The 27917-nt window shown below is 49.5% G+C and overlaps 1 protein-coding gene and 1 pseudogene across 1 annotated transcript; one reads left to right on the top strand and one right to left on the bottom strand.

Moving 5' to 3' along the window:
- The first annotated feature begins 6 nt into the window (after nt 1-6).
- Nucleotides 7-9921, top strand: LOC123092371 (argininosuccinate lyase, chloroplastic). The gene is made up of 7 exons (XM_044514140.1): nt 7-416; nt 790-1053; nt 1677-1793; nt 7683-7831; nt 8713-9004; nt 9082-9246; nt 9431-9921. Exons 1-7 carry the CDS (start codon nt 105-107, stop codon nt 9680-9682), a joined length of 1551 nt encoding a protein of 516 aa, XP_044370075.1. The 5' UTR covers nt 7-104; the 3' UTR covers nt 9683-9921.
- A 772-nt stretch (nt 9922-10693) lies between these two features.
- Nucleotides 10694-27917, bottom strand: part of LOC123090138 (probable RNA-dependent RNA polymerase 2) — a 52226-nt pseudogene continuing 35002 nt past the window's right edge.

The raw sequence follows: 27917 nt of genomic DNA, 5'->3' as shown, positions 1-27917 counted from the left end.
GGAAAAGTACACTGCGTGAACGCTCTAAACCCTCCCCACCTACTCCCTCGCCGCGCCGCCGCGCAGCCGCGAGTGCAGCGAACATCGGCGCCAGTGCCACGCTTATGGCCGCCACCTCCCATTCCCTCCTCTCTCCGGCGCCCACCTCGCCCCCCCGCGCCCGCCTCCCCTTCCCCGCCGTCCGCGCCGTCGCCCCCCGCCGTCGCTCCTCTTTCCCGGCCGTCGCGGCGGCGGCCTCCTCGATGGCGTCCTCGGATGCCGAGGAGAAGAAGGAGACCAAGCTGTGGGGCGGACGCTTCGAGGAGGGCGTCACCGACGCCGTGGAGCGCTTCACGGAGTCAATCTCCTACGACTGGCAGCTGTACAAGTACGATATCATGGGCAGCAAGGCCCACGCGTCCATGCTCGCCGCGCAGGTACCTTGTGCGCTCGCTCCATCAAATCACCTGTTCTGGTTAGTATCGTGGCCGCCTAGGTGTTGGTCTAGTTAGTTCCCTGCTTTCGACGACGCTGCAGCGACAGCTTGATGTTATGCTCGCAGTGTGCTTGACGAAATTGCTACCTTCGGTGTGCTGCATTTGGTGTGATCCGAAGCTGTTCGAATTTTCTTGCTTGATTTGAAGCGTCACATTGAAGGATTGAGGGTTTAATATTGCAGTCATTAGGGGTTTGGTTTTGCTTAGCACGTTCAAATGTATTTAATGGAAGCACCTCCCTCTATCTTGTTGTGGATGTTAACTGAAATAATGGTCACCTTAGCGTGGATGTTCTGAATCATTTGCAATGCAGGGTTTGATAACCACCGGTGATAGGGATATTATCTTGGAGGGCCTTGATCAAATTGAGAAGCAGATTCAAGATGGCAAGTTTGAGTGGAGAAAGGATAGGGAGGACGTGCACATGAACATTGAGGCAGCTCTGATTGAGAAAGTTGGTGAGCCGGCCAAGAAGTTACACACTGCTAGGAGCCGCAACGACCAAATTGTGACAGATCTTAGGTTGTGGTGCCGCGATGCTATTGACAAGATTTTGATTCGCATCAAACAGTTTCAGGTTTGTTCTTGAGTTCTCTTTGTGATGCTCATGGTGTGCTGCTTATAACTTGTCTGAACTCCTTGTATACAACTTGTTTTCTGCTTCGTCATCCGATTTATGCTCTTTGTAGACATCACGAGACATTACGTATTCATTATTCAGTGTCATGGTCTATGTTAGATCCATTGCTATTTTTATTATTTGCGCCCAGTACACCGCCTTGACAAGTAGGGACGCTAACTGAACTGTAAAGTTATTCCTACTGTTTTTTCTAGTAATGCTCAACTATGGGCAACAACTTCCAAAGAGAACTTCTCCACTCTCTCGAGGGGTGAGAAACAGAGATCTACTTGGTTCATGCATTTGGTATATGTACCTTGTCCATGCTGTTTAAGCTTTGCAAGCAATAGAAGGCAGTTTGTTGTTGTGCAGAAATGAATTATGTATAACTAAGAATATCAATGGGTTCTTGTATTTGATCTAATTTATATCATATGTTCACATATTTTAGTAATTGGTAACATTGTAGGTTATCCCGCTTTGCTGATATAACACTTGAATTCCCCATTTCTGATAACTCTTCCATGGTGTTTTTCTAAGATATTATTTTTATAACACAAGCATAATTCTTATTGTTTCAGGTGTCTCTGGTTTTGTTAGCTTCAAAATATGTTGACTTAATTGTCCCCGGTTATACCCATCTTCAAAGGGCACAACCTGTCTTGCTTCCACATCTTCTCTTATCCTATGTTGAACAGGTGCCCCCATCCTCTTATTAGTGCACCATTGCTTTTTAGTGCGTGGATGACTAATTTTCTAACTGTCCTGTAAACGAACCATTTCTGATGTGAAAATTGTTTTAGACTGTTTGCCACATTATTAGCTCTATTTTTTCCCACTAAAAAGTGAGAATACACTGCAGAAGGGAAGTTTTTTCATTGTTGCTGTAGTTAACATTGAACTTAGCCCATTTGGATGTTACATAGACATATCCCAGTACCCAATGGAAATAGATGGATTATCGGATGAGGTATTTCATATGATTCAAAGTCCTGTTTCTCTTTGTACGAAAAGTTATGTAATCCGGGAATGCATAGAAATAGCACCATATCTGGATGTTTCACTGCTTCATACTTTCCGTAGTCTCCTTCTTTTATTGAATTGCTGCACCATTAGCTGGCAGGTCAAATCAGCATGACATGCAATCAAATATTGAGGTCACAATCTTACAGCTTATAACCAATCACTAACTATGTTTCTTGTGCAAGGGTGTAATAGTGTTTCAGATACTTTACTAATCACCTGATAAATATCACCTCATTTCTTTTGGATTGAATTGTAGCATAGCTTGGAGCCTTGAATTGAAACAGAGGGAGCTAATCCAGCAAAATGTGCCCAAATTCGTAATAAGCATTAGCCAACTTAGCCTTTGAGTAATTAGTGTGTATAAGCAGAACAAGTCATTTTTTTGTGAAATTTCAGTTTGGGTGGGGTCATGTGTCAAGGGCCTCAGTGCCCAAGACAGCGGGGCCTCGACTACGTAGTTCATAGTCTCGGTGGATAGGAGCGCTAGGGTTTTTGCCTGGCTGCTCAATGGTGCGGGAGGAGAGGATAGGAGACGGAGGAAGAGGTAGGAGATAATAACTTTATTGCTTGCCCTCAAAGGGTGCTGATTATACGATATATAAAGGCCCCATGGGCTGCTAACAAACTAGAAACCTATACGTAACAAACTAGTCTTTTATTCTAGGAACTAATGTATCAGGACCAGGACTCCTGCCCAGCCTTCGCCCCGCCTGATGCGGCCGACGGCTGCTGCTCCTGGCCGCGTGGCCCACGCCTGTAGGACGTGCCCCACATGACATCTCTCCCCCCCTCGACGAGCAGCTCGTCCTCGAGCTGAAAAGCGGGGTAGCGCTCGACGAAACTGTCAAGATCCTCCCATGTAGCTGATGATGCTGCTTCACCCTTCCAGTGGACGAGTAGCTGGCGAACGCCGCGTGCTAGGCGCGCACGAGTCACGCGCTCCGGCTCTGGAACAACCGCTCCGTTGTGGATCGGAGGCAAACCCGGCGGTGCAGTTGGAGGCGTGCCGAAGAACTTCTTGAGGAGGCCCACGTGGAACACGTCATGGAGGCGCGAGCGTGCCGGAAGCTCAAGGCGGTAAGCCACGTCGTTGACGACCTCTGAAATGCGGTACGGCCCATAGAAGCGTGGCTTGAGCTTGCCCCTGGTTGGCAAGTTGAGAGAGGACGCGGCGCGCTGGCGAAGGCGAAGCCAGACCCAATCGCCCACGTCATGCCGAATGTCCCGATGGCGTCTGTCGTAGTAGGACTTGTAGACCGCCTGTGCCTGTTGTAGACGATAGCGGACGTCCTCGAGAAGCTCGTCGCGCTCCACCATGCTCCTGGCCACTGCGGCTACCCTCGTGTCGCCCGGCTCGTAAGAGCGAATAGTGGGAGGGTCACGGCCATACACAAGCTTGAACGGAGTTTCTTGGGTCGCTGTCTGGTAGGCGGTGTTGTAGATGTACTCGGCCCAGGGAAGCCACCGGAGCCACTGCCTGGGATGATCCCCAGTGAGACAACATAGGTACATCACAATGATCTTGTTAGCAGCCTCCGTTTGGCCATCCGACTGTGGATGAAACGCTGACGTCATGTGCAGCTTTGTCTCGGTGAGGCGCATGAGCTCCCGCCAAAAAGCCGAGGTGAAGACGGGGTCGCGGTCAGAGACCATGGACTGCGGCACGCCATGGAGACGAACAATCTCAGCGAAGAACACCTGCGCCACTGATTCTGCCGTGTACGGGTGGGCCAGCGCCACAAAGTGGCAATACTTGCTGAAGCGATCCACCACGGTGAGGATGACAGACTTCCCGCCCACGCGAGGGAGCGCTTCCACGAAGTCGATGCCGACGTCAGTCCACACGCCCGTGGGCACCGGCAGCGGCAGCAACAGCCCAGCGGGGTGCAAGTGCTCGGACTTGTACCTCTGGCAAGTACTGCAAGTGCGGATGTACTCTTGCACCGTCTTGCGAAGGTTAGGTGCGTGGAAGTCGCGGCGGAGACGATGCAAGGTGCGCAGGACGCCTTCATGCCCATCATCGTGCACGGCACTGAGAATCTCCTGGAGTAGTGGGGACGAGGCGGAATGTAGAGGCGGCTGTTGAAAGTGACGAGGCCGTCGGAGAGAGCCCACGACTGCTGCCGCGTACCCGCCGTGATATCCTCACGCAGCGTGACGAGCGCCGGATCTGTGGACGTCGCTTGCCGGAGGCGATCGATGAAGTCGAAGCGAGGACCCGAGATCGCCATGATCGACGTCTCCTCCGTGTCGCGGTGGGAAAGGGCATCCGCCACCGTGTTTGTACTACCGGCCTTGTACTCCACGGTAAAGTCGAACCCCAGTAGTTTGCCGACCCAATGATGCTGTGGGATGGTTGCCAAACGCTGGTCAAGTAGAAATTTGAGACTGTAGTGATCCGTTTTTACCACAAATTGGCGCCCCCAGAGGTACGGTCTCCAGTGACGAATCGCGAGCACCAGGCCGATGAGTTCCCGTTCATATGCTGCCAGGGAACGGTGACGTGGCGCGGCTGGCCGGCTAAAGAAAGCCACCGGGTGTTGGTCCTGAAGAAGGACGGCCCCGAAGCCGTATGTCGAGGCGTCACACTCGACGATGAACGGCCGCGTGAAATCCGGTAACGCGAGGACGGGAGCCGTGGTGACTGTCGTCTTGAGGGCGTGAAAAGCTGCTGCCGCCTCCGGCGACCAGGAGAAACCATCCTTGCGAAGGAGGGCCGTTAGTGGCGCGGCAACCACGCCAAACTCCTTGACAAACTTGCGGTAGTACCCCGCAAGGCCGAGAAACCCCCGAACCGCGCGTGCCGAGCGTGGTTGCGGCCATTCGGCCACTGCCTGCACCTTTTCCGGATCCATGGCCACTCCTGCAGCGGAGATGGTGTGACCCAGGTATGAGATCGACTCGACGGCGAATGCGCATTTGGATCGCTTGACGAAGAGCCGGTGCTGGTGCAGGACGGTGAAGACGGTGCGCACATGTCGGAGATGGTCAGCCCATGTCTCGCTGAAAATGAGGATGTCGTCAAAGAAGACGAGAACAAAACGGCGCAGGTACGGCCGCAGCAGATCGTTCATGAGGGCCTGGAATGTTGCCGGCGCGTTGCAGAGGCCGAACGACATCACCAGGAACTCGTAGAGGCCGTCATGAGTACGGAAGGCGGTCTTCGGGATGTCCTCCGCACGCATCCGCACCTGGTGGTAGCCGGAGCGCAAGTTGAGCTTGGTGAAGAAACGAGCGTGCCGGAGCTCGTCGAGGAGTTCGTCCACCACCGGGATCGGAAACGCATTCTTGACAGTAATGGCGTTTAGGGCGCGGTAGTCGATGCAGAAGCGCCAGGACCCGTCGGCCTTGCGGACCAGACGAGAATGCGGAACAACTCGCTCGGATGATGCCCTGGGCGAGCATGGCGGCGCACTGACGCTCCAGCTCGTCCTTGTGCGCGGCCGGGTAGCGATACGGACGGACGGCCACCGGGGTGGAACCGGGCAGCAGGGTGATGCCGTGGTCGCGGCTGCGGGGCGGTGGCACGCCGGAGGGTTCGGCGAAGGTGCCGTCGAACTCGGTGATGATGGCGTCGAGGAAGTCGCAGCCGCTGCATGATTTCAGGGCTGGCCCGTCCGGTCCTGCAATGCCGCGCCAGCACACCCGATGGCCCCTCCGCCAGAATGTCATGGAGAGGGCGCGGAAATCCCACAGGATCGGTCCGAGCGTCGCCAGCCACTGCGTGCCCAGGACGATGTCGTAGCCCGCGAGCGGCAAGGCGAGGAAATCCTCCGAGAACTCCTCTTGGCCGATGCGGAAGGGCACGACGCGGTACGCGCCCTGGCACGGAACGCGCTCGCCGTTGGCCACCGTGACGCGCATCTTCTCGGTGGTGGGGGATGGCAGCGTAGCACGAGCGGCCGCCTCCTCGGCGATGAAGTTGTGGGTGGAGCCTGAGTCGATCAGGGCGAGGAGGAAGACACCCCCGAGAGTAATATGCATCTGCATGGTTTCGGTCGTGCGCACCCTGGAGATTGCGTGGAGCGAGATCTGAGGGTCGGCCCGCGATGCATCATCAGTAGCGGAGGCTGCGTCGTCGTCGTCGTCCGGCGCTAAGTCGAGGAGAACGATGCGCTGACACACGCGGTTGTGGCCCCTGCCAAACTTCTCGTTACAGTTGAAGCATAGGCCCAGGCGACGGCGTTCCTCCATCTCTGTCTGGGAGAGACGTTTGATTGGGCGCCCGTCCGGCAGACTGTGGCCATGCTGGGGTGCGGCTGGTGGGGCCGGTGCGGGGGGCGCGAGGCGTGGTCCTGGCGTCGGCAGAATGCCCTTCTGCGGAAAACGCACCGGTGGCGCGGCGGAAAGCGCGCACTGGTCGCGCAGCTCCAATTTGCGGGCGAGGCTCATGGCGACGGCGAGGGACTGCGGGTTATGGATTTCCACGTCGAGGCTGAGGGGTGGCTGGAGGCCTGCGGTGAAGATCTGAACTTTCTGCGTTTCCGACAAGGAGCCTGCCCGGGGAAGGAGCGCCTCAAACCGCTCCTGGAAGTCGACGACGGACGTCGTGCGCTTGCACGCCATCAGTTCGCCCAGCGGGTTCGCGCGCAGAGGAGGCCCGAAGCGGAGGTTGAGCAGCTCGGAAAAGCGGCGCCATGGCGGAGTGCCCTCGTCACGCTGGACCTGCATGTACCACAGCTGGGCAGAACCCTCGAGGTTGTATGACGCCATCCAGACTTTCTCCTCCTCGGCGATCCGTTGTTGATGGAAGAAGGACTCGCATCTGTTGAGGAAAGCGAGCGGGTCGGACTTGCCGTCGAACTTGGGGAAGTCCATCTTCTGAAACCGCGGGGGCCGATCGTTGTGGTGCTGTCCGTCGTGGCTGATATCGGCGGCTGACGAGGAGGCCGACTTCTCCTTCTGGAGGGCTGCCACGGACAACTGCAGGGATGTCACGGTTGCAGTCAGGGCTTCGATCATCTTGGCCAAATCAGCGGTGGTGGGTTCCGACATGGCGGAAGAAACCGAGGTGGCGGCGGATGGCGGCGATGGAGGTGGGCGGGGCGGCGGGTGCAGCGTGGAGGAGGCCGAGGAGCGGCTGGAACCTGATACCAAGTTGTCAAGGGCCTCAGTGCCCAAGACAGCGGGGCCTCGACTACGTAGTTCGTAGTCTCGGTGGATAGGAGCGCTAGGGTTTTTTGCCTGGCTGCTCAATGGTGTGGGAGGAGAGGATAGGAGACGGAGGAAGAGGTAGGAGATAATAACTTTATTGCTTGCCCTCAAAGGGTGCTGATTATACGATATATAAAGGCCCCATGGGCTGCTAACAAACTAGAAACCTATACGTAACAAACTAGTCTTTTATTCTAGGAACTAATGTATCAGGACCAGGACTCCTGCCCAGCCTACGCCTTGCCTGATGCGGCCGACGGCTGCTGCTCCTGGCCGCGTGGCCCACGCCTGTAGGACGTGCCCCACATGACATCATGGCCCACCTTGGACTGAACTAGGTTCCGCCCTAGAGTGAACCATATAACTGGAAATAAATCTGATGTTATTTTCACTTGTGCTGTGCACAGTTGGAGCGTGATGCTGGCCGGCTGATCGACTGCAGGGAAAGAGTGAATTTCTGCCCTCTTGGTGCTTGTGCTTTGGCTGGAACTGGACTCCCCATTGATAGGTTCAAAACTGCTAAAGATTTGAAGTTTACAGCTCCGATGAAGAACAGGTAACCAACATCCTTGATTTCCTTAGTAGTGTGAAACTGCAAACATGTAAAGCAGATAGTATGCTTTCTCTGCTATATCTTGTTGAATTGCAACCAAGATAAAGTTAGTTTATTAAATTGCATACCTTAGCACCCTTAAATATTGTACGTCTTGCAAAATGAGTCTCTACCTTACATGCAAGCGCACATGTACCCTATTATATAGTTTTTTTGGGAGCACATTGATCTTACCAAAGTAAAGCTGATTGAGGGCTAATTTGTTTTGGAAGATTCCTACCGGATTATCCCCTGTGTTTAGCATTCGTTTCATAGGAATAGAGGTACTAGATTCCTTAGGATTGTGTCCATATTAACCTCATTCCTTAGGATTCTTAGCATTAGGTGAGACCTCGTAGAAAATTCCTCAAATTGACCTCATTCCTTAGGATTCTTAGCATTAGGTGAGACCTCATGGAAAATCCCTAAGGATTGGAGTGGGCAGGGCATCCTATTCCTCTGATTTGAAAATCCTTGAAAATGAATGAGCCCTAAAGATGTTAGGCCTGACTGCATTATCATTTTGTGGCTACCTAGTAAAGAGGTGAAATATAATACAGAGGTACAAATACCCTTTTTTTTAATTTGCTTGTTCATACTTGATTTACAGGATTAGTTATTCAGACAACGACTACCATTTTTCAAGTTTTACTGCTGGAATATTCCTGCGCAATTGAAATTATAAGCGATGCTAATAATTGAACTAACTCTATGCTTTCTCTCTCTGATATAAGTGATGCTAATAATTGAACTAACTCTATGCTTTCTCTCTCTGAATTTCCTCCTTTTGGGTTAACCACACCTTTTGACATTTGTTTCGGTATTTGATTATTCTTTTTCTACAGCATTGATGCAGTGTCAGATCGTGACTTTGTTTTGGAGTTTCTTGCTGCCAACTCTATTGCTGCTATTCATCTTTCCCGCATTGGCGAAGAGTGGGTCTTGTGGGCGTCAGAGGAGTTCGGGTTCTTGACACCAAGTGACTTGGTTTCAACTGGAAGCAGCATTATGCCACAGAAGAAAAATCCGGATCCGATGGAGCTTGTTCGTGGGAAATCTGCTAGGGTTGTTGGTGATCTCATGACTGTTCTAGTCCTCTGCAAAGGCCTTCCACAGGCCTACAACCGTGACCTACAGGTGCGTCTCATTCTTGGTAGTTTTATTACCCAGGCTTGGTTTCCTGTGCATGTTCTGAAAATTTCTTTTTCGAGCAGGAAGACAAGGAACCCTTATTTGACAGTGTGAAGGCCATACTAGGAATGCTTGAAGTATGCAGTGAGTTTGCTCAAAATATCTCTTTTAACTCGAAAAGAATACAAAGTTCGCTGCCTGCTGGTTATCTGGATGCAACAACACTGGCAGATTATCTTGTGAAGAAGGTAAACACTACTCTACTTAGTCTGGATTAGCCATAGGTTTACACTAGGAAATAAATTAATGCACGATATAAAAAAATTTTGCACGAGTCAAACATTATCACTTATTTTATTTTATTCTGCTGTGTTATTTATTTGACTAGGATGGTTACTCTGGTTAAGTGGTTTCTATATTTCTGTTCCGCAGGGCGTTCCATTCAGAACTTCTCATGAGATAGTTGGAAGGTGCGTGGCTTTATGCGTGTCGAAGAACTGCCAGCTCACAGAGCTTGAAATGGACGACTTGAAAGCAGTCCACCCTGTCTTCGAGGCCGATGTCTACGCCTACTTGGGTGTCGAAAACGCGGTCAACAAGTTCATATCCTATGGTTCTACAGGCTCAGAGCAAGTAAAAAAACAGCTTGAAGATTGGCGCGTTCAGCTTGGGATCAACCCATAAGGCGCAGCATCAACAGAAGAATAAATCCCCTAAGTCTAGTCTGGCTGTTATTTATTTTGGGAGGTGGATTGTAGTGTTATGAACGTGGTTTCTGGACGAGAGACAGTCTGCTGTTGCTTCATTTGAGAGTTGGAGTGATCCGTTCAACGTTTTTATTTATAAGGCACTTGCAATTGTACTGAAAAGGCTGTGTATGTTTGATCTCCATCACCAATCCAAAAAGGATGCCCATTAGTTTACAGAGGGAGTATCTGTGTTTATGTCCAAACAGGAGACTGCTTCTATTTATTTATTTTAAACGTCACCATATTATGGCGACCAGATACCATAGGCACCCGCCAGAAGAGAATTGCACAAAAAGCTGAAGCTTTGTTGAGATAGTGATGGAGCATGATTTACTATGCTACTCTACCTAGCATGCCTTGTGAGTTCAACCAACACGACCAGGCACGGTTCATTTCCAGTCACACACATCAAGCAAAGCTGTCCGTCCATACGAGCGAGGCAGGCACAGCTCTGCCGCTCAGCTCAGCTCACGGTGCACAGCTCTGTCACTCTGCACCGCAGCCATGCCCAGAGTTTTACACTACATACATACACATCTTCTTGCCAACTCCCACTTAATTAATCACTTGGGCGGACGAGTCAGGCCGCAGCGTCGTCTGTTGGAACTAATCTTGTTATTAGTCCTGATTAGATCATGCATGCATGTAGTTGAGATGTGACACTAAAAGCTGCGGCTGTGTAAGAGACGTGATCACGTTTGCATGGAAAGCTAGTAGTGTTGGTTAGTGCATGCAGGATTAGCCAAGTCGTGGAGTTAGTTAGTGGTCTAGAGAAAAGGTCTTAGTGGTAGTTGAGTCCTGAGTGCATGGCCAGATTTTGTGGCCATTGAAGGTTGCGCAAGTGCTGGTTGTGGGCATGCATGTAGCTAGGAATTAGTTAGTGGGCAGGTCATGATGTTGGTGGCTAGCATCGTGCGCACATGAGTCTCTTGTACTGCTATATAAGTCAAGAAAAGGAATGAGAAATGAGGCCGTGAGGACTGAGGCAAAATGTAGCCTTCGTGGTAGCCAAGGGAGAGTCACTTGGCAAAGCTATGTGTTCTTCCCTGGTATATGCGTGTGTGTGTGTGTGTTCTTGAGAGAGGAGAGAAACCACAAGAGAGATGAGAAAGTTGTGTGAGGCAGCTCGAGGAAGAAGGAGAGAGGCGCTGCAACGAGAGGCGGCGCCAACATCGTCCACCTGCTGCCTGCGCCGCTCATTGGACTCCTTGATCTTCAGCAGCTCGTCGCAGACAATCCACGGGAAGCTCCAGAACTGCTTCTTTCCCGGCCGGCGGTGGCCCGGGTGATAGGTCACGCGGTACCACGCCGAGGTCCTCCTCGCCGCCTCCGCCTTCGGGCGGCTCGTGAACCAACCCAGCACCTCCTTGTGCAGGCCCTCGACAGAGTCGATGATGCGGTCCTTCATCTCGAAGTACCTCTTGTTGTCCTTCTTCAGGTACAGGAGCCAGTTCCGGATGTTGCCGGTCAGGATCTCGTCCTCGTGCTCCGCGCCGTAGTAGACCATCAGGGTGCTCAGCTTCTCCGCGTACAGATCGTAGCACTCCTCCGCGGATGCCAGGAAATCCTCGAAGCCAGGGACCTCCAGGTTGGGATCGAACGCGGGGCTCGCTTGAGCCGAGGACGGGGTGGCAGGTGCGCTCTGCATACGGCTCGCAGCCGCTCGGTAGAGCTTGCCGAGAGCTCCGTCGGAGATGTACGTTGGTTTGTCCCACCATTCCATGAAGTCGGGGTACTCCTTTGGTCTCAGTTGTTGGATAAATGAGTAACTAGTATTTCCTGAGGGCCAAAGGCCATTACATATATATGTGTGTCAAAGTGCAGAAAACCCCTTACACAATGGGGATATACCGAAAAAGAAACTATACACATCTAACACCCCCCTCAAACTCATGGTGGATCAACAACACTGAGTTTGGAGAGGAAAAAGCCGTGCTGCGCTCGAGTCTGTGCCTTGGTGAAGAAGTCCGCCAACTGTAACTCAGAGGGCACATAGTGAAGAGCGAGAGTCTGATCCTGCACAGCAGCTCGCACAAAGTGGGCATCCACACCGATGTGCTTGGTGAGCTCATGCTTCACCGGGTCACGCGCAATACTGATAGCGCCAGTACTGTCTGACAGTAAGGGAGTCGAGGTGGTAGCAGACACATCAAAATCCTCAAGTAACCACCGTAACCAGATCACCTCAGCCGTCAACATCGCCATGGCTCGCAACTCAGCCTCTGTACTCGAGCGAGAGACTGCAGTCTGTTTCTTTGTTTTCCAGGCAATAAGAAAGCCACCAAGAAAGACACAATAAGCAGACAGCGAGCGTCGATCAGAGGGATCACTAGCCCAGGTAGCATCAGAATAGGCCTGGAGCTCAAGAGAGCTGGAGCAGGGAAAGAAAAGGCGCTGAGAGATCGTGCCACGAAGATATCGTAGAACACGGAGGAGATGACTATAGTGAACAGAGGTGGGGGCTGAAACAAACTGACTCAGGATGTGAACAGGATAGGAGATGTCAGGACGCGTAACAACAAGATAGACAAGACTGCCAACAAGATGACGATAGCGAGTGGGATTAGGAAGAGGGTCACCATCGGTGGCACGAAGCTGAACATTGAGCTCCATAGGAGTCACAACCGTGCGCTCATCACCGAGAGCAGCACGAGCAAGAAGATCCTGAATATATTTTTCTTGGGAGATGTAGAAGCCATCAGAGGTCGAGGAGATCTCAATCCCAAGAAAGTAGCGAAGTGGACCAAGATCAGTCATAAGAAACTGGTCACGAAGGCGAGCCTTAACAAAGGCAATGTAATTAGTGTCGTCACCAGTGATGATCATGTCATCAACATAGAGAAGGAGAAGAGTCCGACCATGAGGAGACGTGCGAACAAACAACGCGGGATCATGATCACTGGGCAAGAAACCAGCGGCGGTCACCACAGATGCGAAGCGCTCAAACCAGGCGCGAGGGGCCTGTTTGAGACCATATAGGGAGCGACGAAGTCTACAGACCATACCATCAGGAGCATAGTACCCCTGTGGGGGCTGCATATAAACCTCCTCACGCAGCTCGCCATTGAGAAAAGCGTTCTGAACATCAAGTTGAGAGATAGACCACTGACGAACAGAAGCCACAGCAAGAAGAGTGCAGACAGTAGTCATGTGAGCCATAGGAGCGAATGTCTCATCATAATCGCGCCCTTGCTCCTGCTGAAAGCCACGGGCCACAAGACGAGCTTTGTAGCGCTCAAGAGAACCATCGGAGTGAGTCTTAAGCTTGTAGACCCACTTGTAGGTGATGGGACGGACACCGGAAGGAAGGGGAACTAGATCCCATGTGCCAGAGCACTCAAGGGCAGCAAGTTCCTCGGCCATCGCAAGCTGCCATTCAGGCTGAGTCATGGCAGTGCGATAGGAAGTGGGCTCAGTCAAGACAGAGAGACCGTACCGACCAGGGGAATAGCGATCAGGCGGAGGGCGAGGCCGAGCACGGAGGTTATGAACCGGAGAAGGTGTGAGAGGAGGTGACCAGATGTGGAAGGCTCGTCAGAGGAGACATCCTCAGTACGAGATCGTCGAGTATAGTGGAGAGGAAACGGTGAGAGAGGGCGACGGACTGGAGAGGATGGGGGAGAGGTGGAGGAGGAGGATGGAGAAGATGGGGTCGGTGGTGGATGAGAAGGAATGAGAGGTGCCGGAGGAAGAGGTGATACATGAGGCACATAGCAGGGTGTATCGGGAAGGAGAAGGAAAGAAAGGTCGTCCACAGAGAACCTCGAGGAAGAAGAATGTGGGTAGTAAGAACGAGACTCGTCAAAAGTCACATCATGCGAGATGCGCAAGCAACGACCCACAGGATCCCAACATCGATAGCCCTTGTGCTCCTCACTGTAGCCAAGGAAAACACACTCAACCGACTGAGCAGTCAGTTTGGTTCGTTCTCGGGGGGCAAGAAGAACATAGCAGACACATCCAAACATACGAAGAGCTGAGTAGTCAGGAGAGCGACCAGTGAGACACTCCATAGGAATGCCACCCTGCAGAGCAGTCGATGGCTGAATATTGATGAGATAGGTGGATGCGGAAACAGCCTCAACCCAAAAAATAGGGTGGAAAGGAAGCAGCAATCATCAATGCACGAGCCGTCTCAAGCAAATGATGATGCTTTCGCTCGGCAACACCATTCTGAGCGTGAGCACCAGGACAGGAGAACTGGGCAAGAGTACCCTGTTCCGCAAGAAAACCACGCAACAGCTGAGAGATATACTCTCCAGCAGAGTCAGCACGAAAAGTACGAATGGGCGTGGCAAACTGGGTGTGAACCATGGCAACAAAACGTTTGTATATAGGGAGAACCTCGCTACGAGATTTCATGAAGTAGAGCCAAGTGTAGCGAGAGAAAACATCAATAAACAAAACATAGTAGCGATGACCACCTTTCGAATCAAAGGGAGCGGGACCCCAGACATCAGAATGAACTAAGTCAAAAGGACGCTGAGATACAGACACACTAGTAGGATAAGGTAACTGAGTCTGTTTGCCAAGTCTGCAACCATTACAATGTAAGGAGACATCTTCAGATACAAACCCTAAGAGGCCCTGACGAACTAAGGAAGACAAGCGAGAGCCACAGATGTGACCAAGTCGATGATGCCACTGCTGGAAGGACGCAGACGAAGAGGCAGCAAGAGCATGAGAGCTGGCGGAAGTGGTGGCAGCGAAAGGAACACAAAGCCAGTCAACCTCCCAAAGGCCCTTTGACTCACGGCGCCGGGGGCCAGCACCAACCAAAGCCTTGGTGCGACGATCCTGAATGGAGCAAGAGTCGGTATCAAGAATGACACGACAACCAGAATCAGTAAGTTGGGCAGCGGAAAAAAGATTCATGGTAAGGCGAGGAACATGTGAAACGCTCGGAACAGAAAAAGATGGAGTGGAAAGAATACCATGACTAGCAACAGGAAGTGATGTGCCATCGGCGGTAAGAACATTAACAGGAAAATCAAGAGGTCGGAGAGAAGACAACGCGGAAGAATCAGAAGACATATGAAAGGAGGCTCGAGAATCCAGAACCCACGAAGATGTACCTGGTTGTGTAGATGCCTGTGATGACGAGGAGGAGGATGCAGTCACGGCAGCAGCAGAGCCAGTTGACGAGGAGCCTGAGGAAGCAAGAAGACGCTTGAGGCGAACAATGTCCTGGTCAGTGAGTGACGGAGCCGAGGAAGACACAGGAGGCCCGCTGAAGGAGGAGCGCCTCTGGTCTCGCTTCTTCTGGCGACAATCAGGATCTGGGTGACCTGGCCGGGAGCAGTAACCACAGATGGTGTCACGGCGCGACGTGCCCTTCTCAGCATAAGGAGGACGGCTCACCCCCTTGGAGGAGTGGGTAGGAGCGGCGGAGCAGTGAGGCGAGCAGACGACACAGGAGCCCGGGCAGCCAAAACTGACGGAACCAGAAGCAACCCAGCAGAGCGAAGGCAGGTCTCCTGGGCACGAAGCTCAGCAAGTATCTCTGAGATAGGAACACGACCACGAGCAAGCAAGTGAGCACGGCGAGGCTCAAACTCAGAGCGGAGACGAGATAAGAACTCATGGACCCTCTGAAACTCCAAGTCAGACCTCATAGTCTGGCAACAATGGCAAGTGCCACAAACAACTGTCCGCAGTGAGTCAAGCTGATGCCAGATGGCAGAGCACTGGGAATAGAACTCATCCACAGATGAGTCACCCTGCTGAAGAGCATGCTCCTGACGCACCACAGAGAGGTATAGAGCATCACCAGAGGGCTGATAGCACTGACAAAGATAGGACCACATCGCTGCAACAGTGCCGAGACCCATGAACTCCGAAGCAAACTGAGGTAGGACACTTGCAGTAAGAACAGCAGCAGCTCGAGCATCATCATTGCACCACTGAGTATAAGCAGACAGATCATCCCGGTAGACAGAAAGAGCATCAGAATATGCGGATACCTGTTGATCATAAGCATCAACAACAGCATCATCAAGAGCCTTGGCTGCATCCCGATCAGCCTGAGGAGCATCAGCAGCAAGCACCGGCGGGATTGGGGCCACGGGCGCAACAGGGCATGGCGGACAGGGGACCTCGCCAGAAAGAACACCCCACAAAAGAAGACCACACATATGGATGTGCATGAATCCCACAAACTCAGCGTAGTTGGTGCCATCAAAGATCACCGAACACCGAGGAACAACAACATAGCGCGAAGAAGACATAACGAGGGCTTCTGGTGCTTTCTCTGTTTTTTTTGGTCAACGCACGGAAGACAGCCGATCCAGATCGGGCTGGAGAACGAGCAAGGCAGGCTCGCTCGATCGGGCCCCGCTGGATCTGGAGCAGGGGCGCTGGGGCGGGCAGCCTGGCCCCGCTCGATCTGAAGCAAGGGCGAGCAGGCGGCCGGCTTCACCCGATCTGAAGGGGCGCGCGGGCGGCCTCACTCGAGCGGAAACAGGGGCGCGCGGTCGAGCAGCCCGGTCTTGCTCGATGTGAAGCAGAGGCGCACGGGCGGACGAAGAAGCAGAGGCGCGGGGCGCCGGCGGCCGGACGGGACAAGAACGCCGGCGGCCAGGACAACCGAATCCAGAAACGGGGTCAACCGGCCGGAGAAGGAGAGCTCCGGGCGCAGGGCGCCGGGTCCGGCCAGCGACAGACTAGAGCAGCCGGAGATGAGGCTGGGAATCGAGGTAAGCTAGAGGAGGGGCGCACGGAGTTGCGTCGTGCGAGAGAGCGAGGCTAACCTAGCATCTGATACCATGTTGGATAAATGAGCAACTAATATTTCCTGAGGGCCAAAGGCCATTACATATACATGTGTGTCAAAGTGCAGAAAACCCCTTATACAATGGGAATATACCGAAAAAGGGACTATACACATCTAACATCAGTGATCGGGGCATTTGGAGCTCCTGACTTGGCGAAGTCGACCGCCATCGAAATGCAAAGCAGCTAGCTGGAGGCACTCAGGGCTCCGGGCTTTCATTGGATGACGATCCACGTGGACCAAGTGAGCAGTTGAGATTGCACCGAGCGAGTCATTTATCATGTAATCTACAAAGTACTTCTGAATTTCCTGCAGTTCATTAGATGTTTCTGTAAGCTTTCAGGTATAAACATGTCAGGCGAGGAAAATACATTTGCTTGTCGACAAGAGAACTCTGAACTGCTTATTGGAGCCAACTGGTAAATAGTTGTGAACCTACCAAGGTTAGAGATATACATTGAAGAACATTTTAAAGCCAAGACTACTTTAAAACTCAATCATGCACAACTCTTTTCATTAGAGGATGGCAAAAATGTCTTTCTTTCTGAAATAAGTACCCACATTTCTACAGAACGTTATTAATTGTGTGTGGCTAGCATATATTTGGTTCAAAGCATTCAACTTTTTTTGTTGGCTGTTATGCCATCCTGGCTGAGTTCGACGCTCGTAGCCAGTTATCTCTGGCTGTTGTGCACTTACCATGTAGGCATGTAATCAGTTTTTGGCAAAGAAATGTTTTAGAAAGATGTGAGGTGCCTCAAGGTAATAATAAATATCTAAAGTTACTAATCTCCCAGGAAATATGACGCCCTCAGCGATCTGGTTTTTTTTATCGTTTCTGGTCAGCTAGTGTTGACACAAACTAAACTCGCTACTCCTAACAGAACACGCCTCTTCATGGACAGAGTGGGGAGGAGAAAAGGCAGTGGGCAGCTTTGTGGCTTCGCTGGATTGATTGTGTGTGGGGGCTTCGAGGGGGCGATGCTGTTCCAACCGGCCACCGCATCAACAATCACAGGAACCACTTGGTAGTGTGGTTACCTCATTCGCGTTGACATCAGCTGTTCATCCCTGAAGGTGGAGTTCCTATCCTTTATCTGATGCTAATATTATGCTAGCCACACACAATATAGAATGCTTGTGTTCTATTTTGAGTACATTCACACCGTCAGGTACTTGATGTGTTCAGTTACACAATTTCAAAATAGGCTAATATTATCACAAAATTTTCAGCAGTACCACTTAGAATGTTTGTCAGGTTACAAAGAATTGGAAGATAGGATGCACTTTTCACCAAATTTGGAAAGTTCATGGCTCAGTGTGGTGTTATTGCTTATTGATAACTCCTGGATTTGTCAAGTGGTCATGTTGTGGTTTAACAAAGTAACTTTTCACCAGACCTAACAGAGTTATAGAGCAGTCAAAAATTAGACCACCGAGAGAGAAACATGGAAAGAAAGAGAGAAAATAAAAGATGTGAAGCCTTCTTATCTCTTATCAGTATGCAAATAGATGAATAATAAGTACTTGCTTAGTATTGGAGCTACATGCTAATTGTTTCAGGTTTGCCTGTTTGGAAAGAAAAGCACCGGACTTAGGAATATAGGTTTCACATCAAAAAAATTGGCCGACGTGCATTACAACTTGCCACTGATTGGTAAACATCATCTCCTCTATTTATTGCTCTCAACGAGTACACCCTACAAATCAAAGCCTTATATATAGTGTTGATGTCGTATTCATAATTCATTCCCTGTTTTATTGTTTCGGAAACATAAATGTCAATTGCTAAGATTTACTTGATGAAATTGCTGTAAAATGGGTAGATGAGACATATTTCTGGTGGATACTGCATATCAGTTCTCTTTTGTAGCTCTGAATAAATGTACGATCATATTTGTATTCTCTTCTGTCGGTTTACAGTCCTTGTGATGATTACATACTGATGTTTTCATATTATATTTTAATCTTTTTAACAAGGGGATGTGAGGAGCTTTATCTCTACCAATATAAAAAGACACTAAGGGGCAGATCCAATTAATCTCGGACATCAAATAAGGCCAATCCAACGAGCCAGATTGCTCCAATGGTGAGCGCTCAACATGCCGTCAGCACTAATCACATAATTAACACGAAAATGATATCTTACCTATTAACTTTATGCAATTAATATACTTCTTAATATTAATGTGCATTGCACGTACGCATTTACTAGTGATTAGAAATAACCAGAGAGACCCTTAACTAATTTGATTGAAACAAATCAACCAAGTTGTTCCTTTCTATTTTGAACAAAACAAATGCAGGCAGCTATTTTCAAAGATGTGACTATGTGAGAGATCTCCAAACCTCGGTTAAAATGCCGCACATGGTACTTTCTCTCTAGTTAGTTCTCTTTGGTTGTGTGTTTGTCTCTGACATTCCTTGCCCTGGAGGTTCTTTCTACTCTGATGAATCTTTGATGGTTATAGTAGCATATATAACATACATTCGGATGTAAAGCGCTAGAAAACTTGAAAGATGTGATATTGGTTTGGTATGATTATCTACTAATCACATAAGTATTATAGGGGTCGGCCTCTCTTCCTCCATCAGAACTCTACTTACTTCACCTGTTATGCATATTATGTTTTCTGACTAGGTGACAGGCACCTTATTCCTTTTGTGTGCTTCAACAACCTGTAATGCAGTGCTCTCTGCTCTCCAATTACTTTTTTCGAGAAAAGGCAAAGGATTTGCGCTTCATGCACTGAAAAATGGGGTGGGGGGGTTATAGTCCTCCTAGGAGGCTAGTGTTACTGCTGGAATTTTTGTCTATTTGGGCCTAGCCCAATAACAGTTTCAGAAATTCCTAATAAATCCTAGAGGCCCACGCAACCCATTCGTGCAAGGCAAGAGGTGGAACTAAAGTTTAGTCCCATATTGCTAGTTTAGAGGGAGTTGGACCTCTTTATAAGGGAGGCTCTTTCCCCACTTGTATGAGCATGAGAACAAGAGGGACATCCACGCGCGCTCCTCCTCCGCCGCCCGCCGCGCCGCGCCGCGCCGCGGTACGAAAGGTCACGCGAAAGCTAAAACGTTTTGCTGTAGTGGGGATTGAATACGAACGACGCACCTCTTCGCCTGCTGCCTGTCCGTTTCGTCTCCCTCGCTCTCTTCAGCTCCCAGCGCAGCCTCGTCGCTCCTCTCAGAGAGACGCACCAGAATCTCTTCCTCCTCTCGCCACAAGTTCCTGAGCACTGCGCTGCTGCTACGTTCTTCTCCATCCCGGCTTGCGGCGTGCACCGCAGGTCGGGACAGTAGGCCTCCGAAACCGCACCTTTTGAGTCCTGTACGAGAGAAGGGTGATAAGGTTTTTGGGGAGCGCTCTGCGCGACTACTGACTCCTTCGTCACGGACGCCCCGGACTCCGACGAGTACTTCCCCAACGACGACTACTTCCCCGACGTCGACAACATCCTCAACGACATGGAGGACACCGACCCCAAGTCCAGTGCCTCTGCTCCGACTGTTGTCTCGTATGTGTTCTTGCTTTTCCTGTTAGAGGTCCTGTCACAGTTCCTTGTTCTAGTGTTTGCCCTAAACATGTTAGGATCTACCTCATATATGCATCTTGATCTACTGTCTGCTCTAGAGATGATCGGTTCTAGATCATATATGCAGATGTTATTTACCTTCTCTTTGGCTTGTTTTATCACTGCTATATTAGTCATGCTTTATCTAGTTTTTCTGTTAATAAAATCATTTGGTAAATTGCTCATATTTCCAACAATCCAAAAACCTTATTATAGGCAATTTACCCCAAGTGGTTTTGATGCTTCCATGAGACCTCCTATGTTTGAGGTATCCACTATAAGAGGTGGCGCGTGAGAGCAGTCTTATGGTTTCAAACCATGAGTTGCTATGACGCCACTCTTGGCAAACCTGAAGGAGAGCAAGATGCCCAACAGGCACAAGCTTTTCAGAAAATGGATACCTTGTTTAAGGATGCTCTCTTGAGTGTTCTTGGTGAGAACATAGTTGATGCTTATGCGTCAATTGACAATGGAAAAGATATGTGGGACGCACTCGAGGCCAAGTTTGGGGTCTCGGATGCCGGCACTGAGCTGTACATCATGGAGCAATTCTATGATTACAGGATGACTGAAGAGCGCTCCGTGGTTGAGCAGGCTCATGAGATACAGTCATTTGCTAGAGAACTTGAGCACTTCAATTGCATGCTACCAGACAAGTTTGTTGCCGGGGGTATCATCACTAAGCTTCCTCCTTCATGGAGGAACTTTGCTACCTTACTGAAGCATAAGAGACAGGAGTTTTCAGTTCCGGATCTCATCGGCACTCTTGATGTGGAAGAAAAGGCGAGAGCAAAGGACACACGTGCTCGAGGTATTGAGGGAGGATCTAGTGCCAATCTGGTACAGAAGAAGAACTTCCAGCCCCACAAGTTCAAGAACAAGGGCAAGTTTGATGGTAAAGCAAAGTTTAATGGGAAGAACAAGGCTGTGCAACACACGAATTTCAAGAAGAAGAATGACAAGAAGAAAGGTGTTTGTCATGTGTGTGGGGATCCTGATCATTGGGCTCCAAGTTGCCCTAATCGCTATGACAAGCGTCATCCTGGGAAAGGCGGCAAGACTGCTAATGTTGTCATTGGAGACACTGACATGAAGGATGCTGGGTATGGTATATTTCCCACTATTCTTTCAGTATGTCATTCTCCTGATTGGTTGATTGACACGGGTGCTAATGTGCATGTATGCGGTGATATTTCCATGTTTTCGTCTTATCAGACCGCAGGGACTTCAACCACGCTGATGGGCAACGGTTCAAGTGCTTCTGTTCGTGGTGTTGGCATGGTCGATCTGAAGTTTACTTCGAGGAAGATCGTGCGGCTGAAGAACGTGCATTATGTCCCCTCCGTCAATAAAAATCTTGTTAGCGGATCTCTTCTGTGTAGAGATGGCTACAAGCTTGTCTTTGAGTCGAATAAATTTGTAATTTCCAAGTATGGAACCTTTGTTGGTAAAGGCTATGAGTCAGGAGGTCTATTTCGTTTATCTTTATCAGACGTTTGCCATAAAGTTGTTAATCATATTTGCAACAATAGTGAATCAAATGTGTGGCATTCACGTCTTTGTCATGTTAACTTTGGTTGCATGTCGCGACTAGTGAAGTTGAACTTAATCCCTAGTTTCACCACTGTCAAGGGATCCAAGTGTCAAGTGTGTGTGCAAGCTAAGCAACCACGTAAGTCTGACTGCAGAAACGAGAAATCTTGCACCACTAGAACTCATACATTCAGATCTATGTGAAATGAATGGTGTTTTGACAAAAGGTGGAAAGAAATATTTCATGATGTTAATTGATGACTCCACTAGATACTGTCATGTGTATCTTCTGAAATCTAAGGATGAGGCTCTAAACTATTTCAAGATCTATAAAGCTGAAGCGAAAAACCAACTTGATCGAAAGATCAAGAGGCTTAGGTCCGATCGTGGTGGAGAGTATTTCTCAAATGAATTTGATTCCTTTTGTGCAGAACATGGTATAATCCATGAGAGGACGCCTCCCTATTCACCTCAGTCAAATGGGGTGGCCGAAAGGAAGAACCGTACTCTAACTGATTTGGTTAACGCCATGTTAGACACATCGGGTCTCTCCAAGGCATGGTGGGGGGAGGCGATATTGAAAGCATGTCATGTCCTAAACCGAGTTCCCACGAAGAACAAAGAGATAACTCCATTCGAGGAATGGGAGAAGAAAAGGTTAAAGCTCTCTTATCTACGAACCTGGGGTTGTTTGGCGAAAGTCAATGTGCCAATTCCAAAGAAGCGGAAGCTGGGACCAAAAACTGTGGATTGTGTTTTCCTGGGATATGCTTTTCATAGCATTGGTTACAGATTCTTGGTTGTAAAATCTGAGGTACCTGACATGCATGTCGGTACGATCATGGAGTCGAATGATGCGACTTTCTTTGAAGATATCTTTCCCATGAAGGATATGGCTACCTCATCTAATTAGGAGATGCCTAGTTCATTGAATCAGGAACCAATTACAATTACTGAACCTGCCAGTTCGATGGAACACTTTGAAAGTCCTGTGGAGGAGAACAATGAAGTTCCTACTAGGAGCAAGAGACAGAGGACAGCAAAATCCTTTGGTGATGATTTTCTTGTGTATCTCATAGATGATACTCCCAGTTCTATTTCGGAGGCCTATGCATCGGAAGATGCTGACTACTGGAAGGAAGCGGTTCGTAGCGAGATGGATTCCATCTTGGCGAATGAAACTTGGGAGATAATTGTTCGTCCTTATGGGTGCAAACCTATAGGATGCAAATGGGTATTCAAGAAGAAGCTTAGGCCTGATGGTACTATCGAAAAGTACAAGGCTCGGCTCATGGCTAAGGGTTATACCCAAAAGGAAGGTGAAGACTTCTTTGATACTTACTCACCCGTGGCTCGATTGACCACTATTCGAGTTCTACTTTCACTAGCTCCCTCACATGGTCTTCTTGTTCATCAAATGGATGTTAAGACTGCTTTCCTAAATGGAGAGTTGGACGAGGAAATTTATATGGAACAACCAGATGGGTTTGTAATAGATGGTCAGGAAGGGAAAGTGTGCAAGTTGCTGAAGTCTTTGTATGGACTCAAGCAAGCACCCAAACAGTGGCATGAGAAGTTCGAAAGAACTTTAACAGCTGCAGGCTTTGTTGTGAACGAAGCTGGCAAATGTGTGTACTATCGCCATGGTGGGGGCGAGGGAGTTATGCTTTGCTTGTATGTTGATGACATACTGATTTTTGGAACAAATATGAATGTTATTAAGGAGGTCAAGGATTTCCTATCTCGCTGTTTTGAGATGAAGGATTTAGGAGTGGCTGATGTTATTCTGAACATCAAGTTGTTGAAAGATGATGATGGTGGGATTACATTGCTTCAATCTCACTATGTGGAAAAGATCTTGAGTCGCTTTGTCTATAGTGACTGCAAGCCCTCTCCAACACCATATGATGCTAGCGTGCTACTTCGAAAGAATCGAAGAATTGCTAGAGATCAATTGAAATATTCTCAAATTATTGGCTCGCTTATGTACTTAGCCAGTGCTACAAGACCTGACATCTATTTTGCTGCTAGCAAACTGAGCCGGTTTGTCTCAAAACCAGGAGATGTGCATTGGAAAGCTCTAGAGAGAGTTTTGCGTTATTTGAAAGGCACTGCAAATTATGGAATTCACTACACTGGGCACCCAAAGGTGCTTGAAGGGTATAGTGACTCAAACTGGATCTCAGATGCTGATGAGATAAAGGCCACGAGCCTCATGGAGGTGGCGCTGTTTCTTGGAAGTCTTGCAAGCAGACCATCTTAACAAGGTCAACAATGGAAGCAGAACTCACAGCACTAGATACAGCTACGGTCGAAGTAGATTGGCTTCGCCGGCTCTTGAATGACTTGCCGGTAGTTGAGAAACCTGTACTGGGTATCCTTATGAACTGTGACAGTCAAACTGTGATCACTAAAGTGAGCAGCTCAAAGGATAACATGAAGTCATCAAGACACGTTCAGAGAAGGTTAAAGTCTGTCAGAAAAATGAAAAACTCCGGAGTTATTGCACTGGATTATATCCAAACATCTAAAAATCTGGCAGATCCTTTCACTAAGGGTCTATCACGTAATGTGATAGATAATGCATCGAGGGAGATGGGTATGAGACCCACAATATGAGTTGTTCACAGTGGTAACCTATTCTTTGTGATCGAAGATCCCGTGAATTAGATGTGGAAGACAAGATGTTGGTCAACTGGGAGGAGAGTACCCTTACTGTTAAAATACCACTCCATGAAGATGCAATACTCTCCTAATCTGCATGGCAGGTTGATGTATATCTTAATGTGTTCTAAGTGGCTCTTTGAAGCAGAGATGTTGTCCTGCAGAACATCTTTTGAAGAACGCACCTATATGAGTCTGATTGTTAAACGTCACAATCTATGAGAGTAGGGTTCTCTCTAGTAAACTCATGAGAGGTCTCGGAGTATGACGCATAAGCTCCACCCGCGGGGAAGACCCACGGTAGCCACGTATCGGCCAAGGCTTTATGTGAAGCTAGATTCGCAGAAAACTTGCAGTTCAAGGCCCAGTCCACTGTTCAAGTTGCTTACTAGTGTAGCATAAGGTTCTAGGTAGAAGTTCAACTTAACAGTCTCCACTGCAGTACCGGTATATAAAACAGTGTTTTGGAACCAAAGGAAAATTTTGTGTGCCTCTGGGATCTGGTGGGGGATTGCTGGAATTTTTGTCTATTTGGGCCTAGCCCAATAACAGTTTCAGAAATTCCTAATAAATCCTAGAGGCCCACGCAGCCCATTCGTGCAAGGCAAGAGGTGGAACTAAAGTTTAGTCCCACATTGCTAGTTTAGAGGGAGTTGGACCTATTTATAAGGGAGGCTCTTTCCCCACTTGTATGAGCATGAGAACAAGAGGGACATTCACGCGCGCTCCTCCTCCGCCGCCCGCCTCGCCACGCCACGCCTCATCACGACGCGCCACGGGTTGCGGGAATGAGCCGAGCCGATGTAAATTTTTGCCACGCACTACGGGTATACGAAAGGTCACGCGGAAGTTGAAACGTTTTGCTGTAGTGGGGATTGAATACGAACGGCGCACCTCTTCGCCTGCTGCCTATTCATTTCGTCTCCCTCGCTCTCTTCAGCTCCCAGCACAGCCTCTTGCCTCCTTCTCTTGCGCCTATAAAAGGGAGGTCGCTCCTCTCAGAGAGACGCACCAGAATCTCTTCCTCCTCTCGCCACAAGTTCCTGAGCACTGCGCTGCTGCTACGTTCTTCCCCATCCCGGCTTGCAGCGTGCACTGCAGGTTGGGACAGTAGGCCTCCGAAACCGCACCTTTTGAGTCCTGTACGGGGGAAGGGTGATAAGGTTTTTGGGGAGTGCTCTGCGCGACTACTGACTCCTTCGTCACGGACGCCCCGGACTCCGACGACTACTTCCCCGACGTCGACAACATCCTCGACGACATGGAGGACACCGACCCCAAGTCCAGTGCCTCTGCTCCGACTGCTGTCTCGTACGTGTTCTTGCTTTTCTTGTTAGAGGTCCTGTCACAGTTCCTTGTTCTAGTGTTTGCCCTAAACATGTTAGGATCTACCTCATATATGCATCTTGATCTACTGTCTGCTCTAGAGATGATCGGTTCTAGATCATATATGCAGATGTTATTTACCTTCTCTTTGTCAAATCGCATGGCTTGTTTTATCACTGCTATATTAGTCATGCTTTATCTAGTTTTTCTATTAATAAAATCATTTGGTAAATTGCTCATATTTCCAACAGATACAAGGGTCAGGTTCCCCTTCAGTGGACATCCCAGGATGTGGGCAGGACAATCCTGAGCCCCTGTGCCCCGGCTTATGCCCAACATTTGGCCTCAGGGCATTTTCACTAAAGCTTCTACAGAGGGTCGCGCATTTTCAAAGACGCATTCGTTCCGTTGCTTCCATATCATCCATGGGATGAGCATGGTGATGGACTGCAGGCCTTTGCGCAGCGTGTGGGGCGTCTGCCCTTTCGTTCTCTGCCACCAGTCCATGAGCGTCGGTTCGTTGTGCGGTGGCTGCGAAGGAATGTGTGTCCAGTCCAGGATGGCGTGCTAGGTTTGCCTGGAGAATGGGCAGGCCAGGAGCAGGTGCTGGATTGTCTCCGGTGCCTGATCACACAGGAGGCACTGTCGGTGGTGTTGCTGTTGGGGAACGTAGTAATTTCAAAATTTTCCTACGCACACGCAAGATCATGGTGATGCATAGCAACGAGAGGGGAGAGTGTTGTCCACGTACCCTCGTAGACCGTAAGCGGAAGCGTTATGACAGCGCGGTTGATGTAGTCGTACGTCTTCACGATCCGACCGATCCAAGTACCGAACGTACGGCACCTCCGAGTTCAGCACACGTTTAGCTCGATGACGATCCCCGGACTCCGATCCAGCAAAGTGTCGGGGATGAGTTCTGTCAGCACGACGGCGTGGTGATGATGATGATGTTCTACCGACGCAGGGCTTCGCCTAAGCACCGCAACGATATGACCGAGGTGGAATATGGGGGAGGGGGGCACCGCACACGGCTAAGGAACGATCACGAAGATCAACTTGTGTGTCATGGGGTGCCCCCTGCCCCCGTATATAAAGGAGGGAGGGGGGAGGTGCGGCCGGCCAAGGAGGGCGCGCCAAGGAGGAGTCCTACTCCCACCGGGAGTAGGATTCCCCCCCTTCCAAGTAGTAGGAGTAGGAGTCAAGGAAAGGGGGAAGAGAAGAGAAGGAAGGAGGGGGCGCAGCCCCTCCCCCTAGTCCAATTCGGACTAGGCCTTGGGGGGCACCCAACCTCTCCCCTCTCTTTCCCCTAAAGCCCAATAAGGCCCATATACTCCCCGGCAAATTCCCTTAACTCTCCGGTACTCCGAAAAATACCCGAATCACTCGGAACCTTTCCGAACTCCGAATATAGTCGTCCAATATATCGATCTTTACGTCTCGACCATTTAGAGACTCCTCGTCATGTCCCCGATCTCATCCGGGACTCCTAACTCCTTCGGTACATCAAAACTCATAAACTCATAATAAAACTGTCATCGAAACCTTAAGCGTGCGGACCCTACGGGTTCGAGAACTATGTAGACATGACCTAGAAATATTCTCGGTCAATAATCAATAGCGGAACCTGGATGCTCATATTGGCTCCTACATATTCTACGAAGATCTTTATCGGTCAAACCGCATAACAACATACGTTGTTCCCTTTGTCATCGGTATGTTACTTGCCCGAGATTCGATCGTCGGTATCCAATACCTAGTTCAATCTCGTTACCGGCAAGTCTCTTTACTCGTTACGTAATGCATCATCCCGCAACTAACTTATTAGTCACATTGCTTGCAAGGCTTATAGTGATGTGCATTACCGAGAGGGCCCAGAGATACCTCTCCGACAATCAGAGTGACAAAACCTAATCTCGAAATACGCCAACCCAACATGTACCTTTGGAGACACCTGTAGTACTCCTTTATAATCACCCAGTTATGTTGTGACGTTTGGTAGCACCCAAAGTGTTCCTCCGGTAAATGGGAGTTGCATAATCTCATAGTTATAGGAACATGTATAAGTCATGAAGAAAGCAATAGCAACACACTAAACGATCAAGTGCTAGGGTAACGGAATGGGTCATGTCAATCACATCATTATCCTAATGATGTGATCCCATTAATCAAATGACAACACATGTCTATGGTTAGGAAACATAACCATCTTTGATTAATGAGCTAGTCAAGTAGAGGCATACTAGTGACTATATGTTTGTCTATGTATTCACACATGTACCATGTTTCCGGTTAATACA

Source organism: Triticum aestivum, chromosome 4B (genome assembly GCF_018294505.1).
Source record: "Triticum aestivum cultivar Chinese Spring chromosome 4B, IWGSC CS RefSeq v2.1, whole genome shotgun sequence".
Lineage (NCBI taxonomy): Eukaryota > Viridiplantae > Streptophyta > Magnoliopsida > Poales > Poaceae > Triticum > Triticum aestivum.
This window is presented reverse-complemented; position numbering and strand designations above follow the sequence as displayed.

What these genes read in the sequence shown, in the direction of transcription:
- LOC123092371 (XM_044514140.1), top strand. Translation starts at nt 105, where the DNA reads ATGGCCGCCACCTCCCATTCCCTCCTCTCTCCGGCGCCCACCTCGCCC. An exon ending in ACAGCTCCGATGAAGAACAG is followed by an intron (nt 7,832 to 8,712) that starts GTAACCAACATC and finishes CTTTTTCTACAG; the next exon opens with CATTGATGCAGTGTCAGATC. An exon ending in CAGATTATCTTGTGAAGAAG is followed by an intron (nt 9,247 to 9,430) that starts GTAAACACTACT and finishes TCTGTTCCGCAG; the next exon opens with GGCGTTCCATTCAGAACTTC.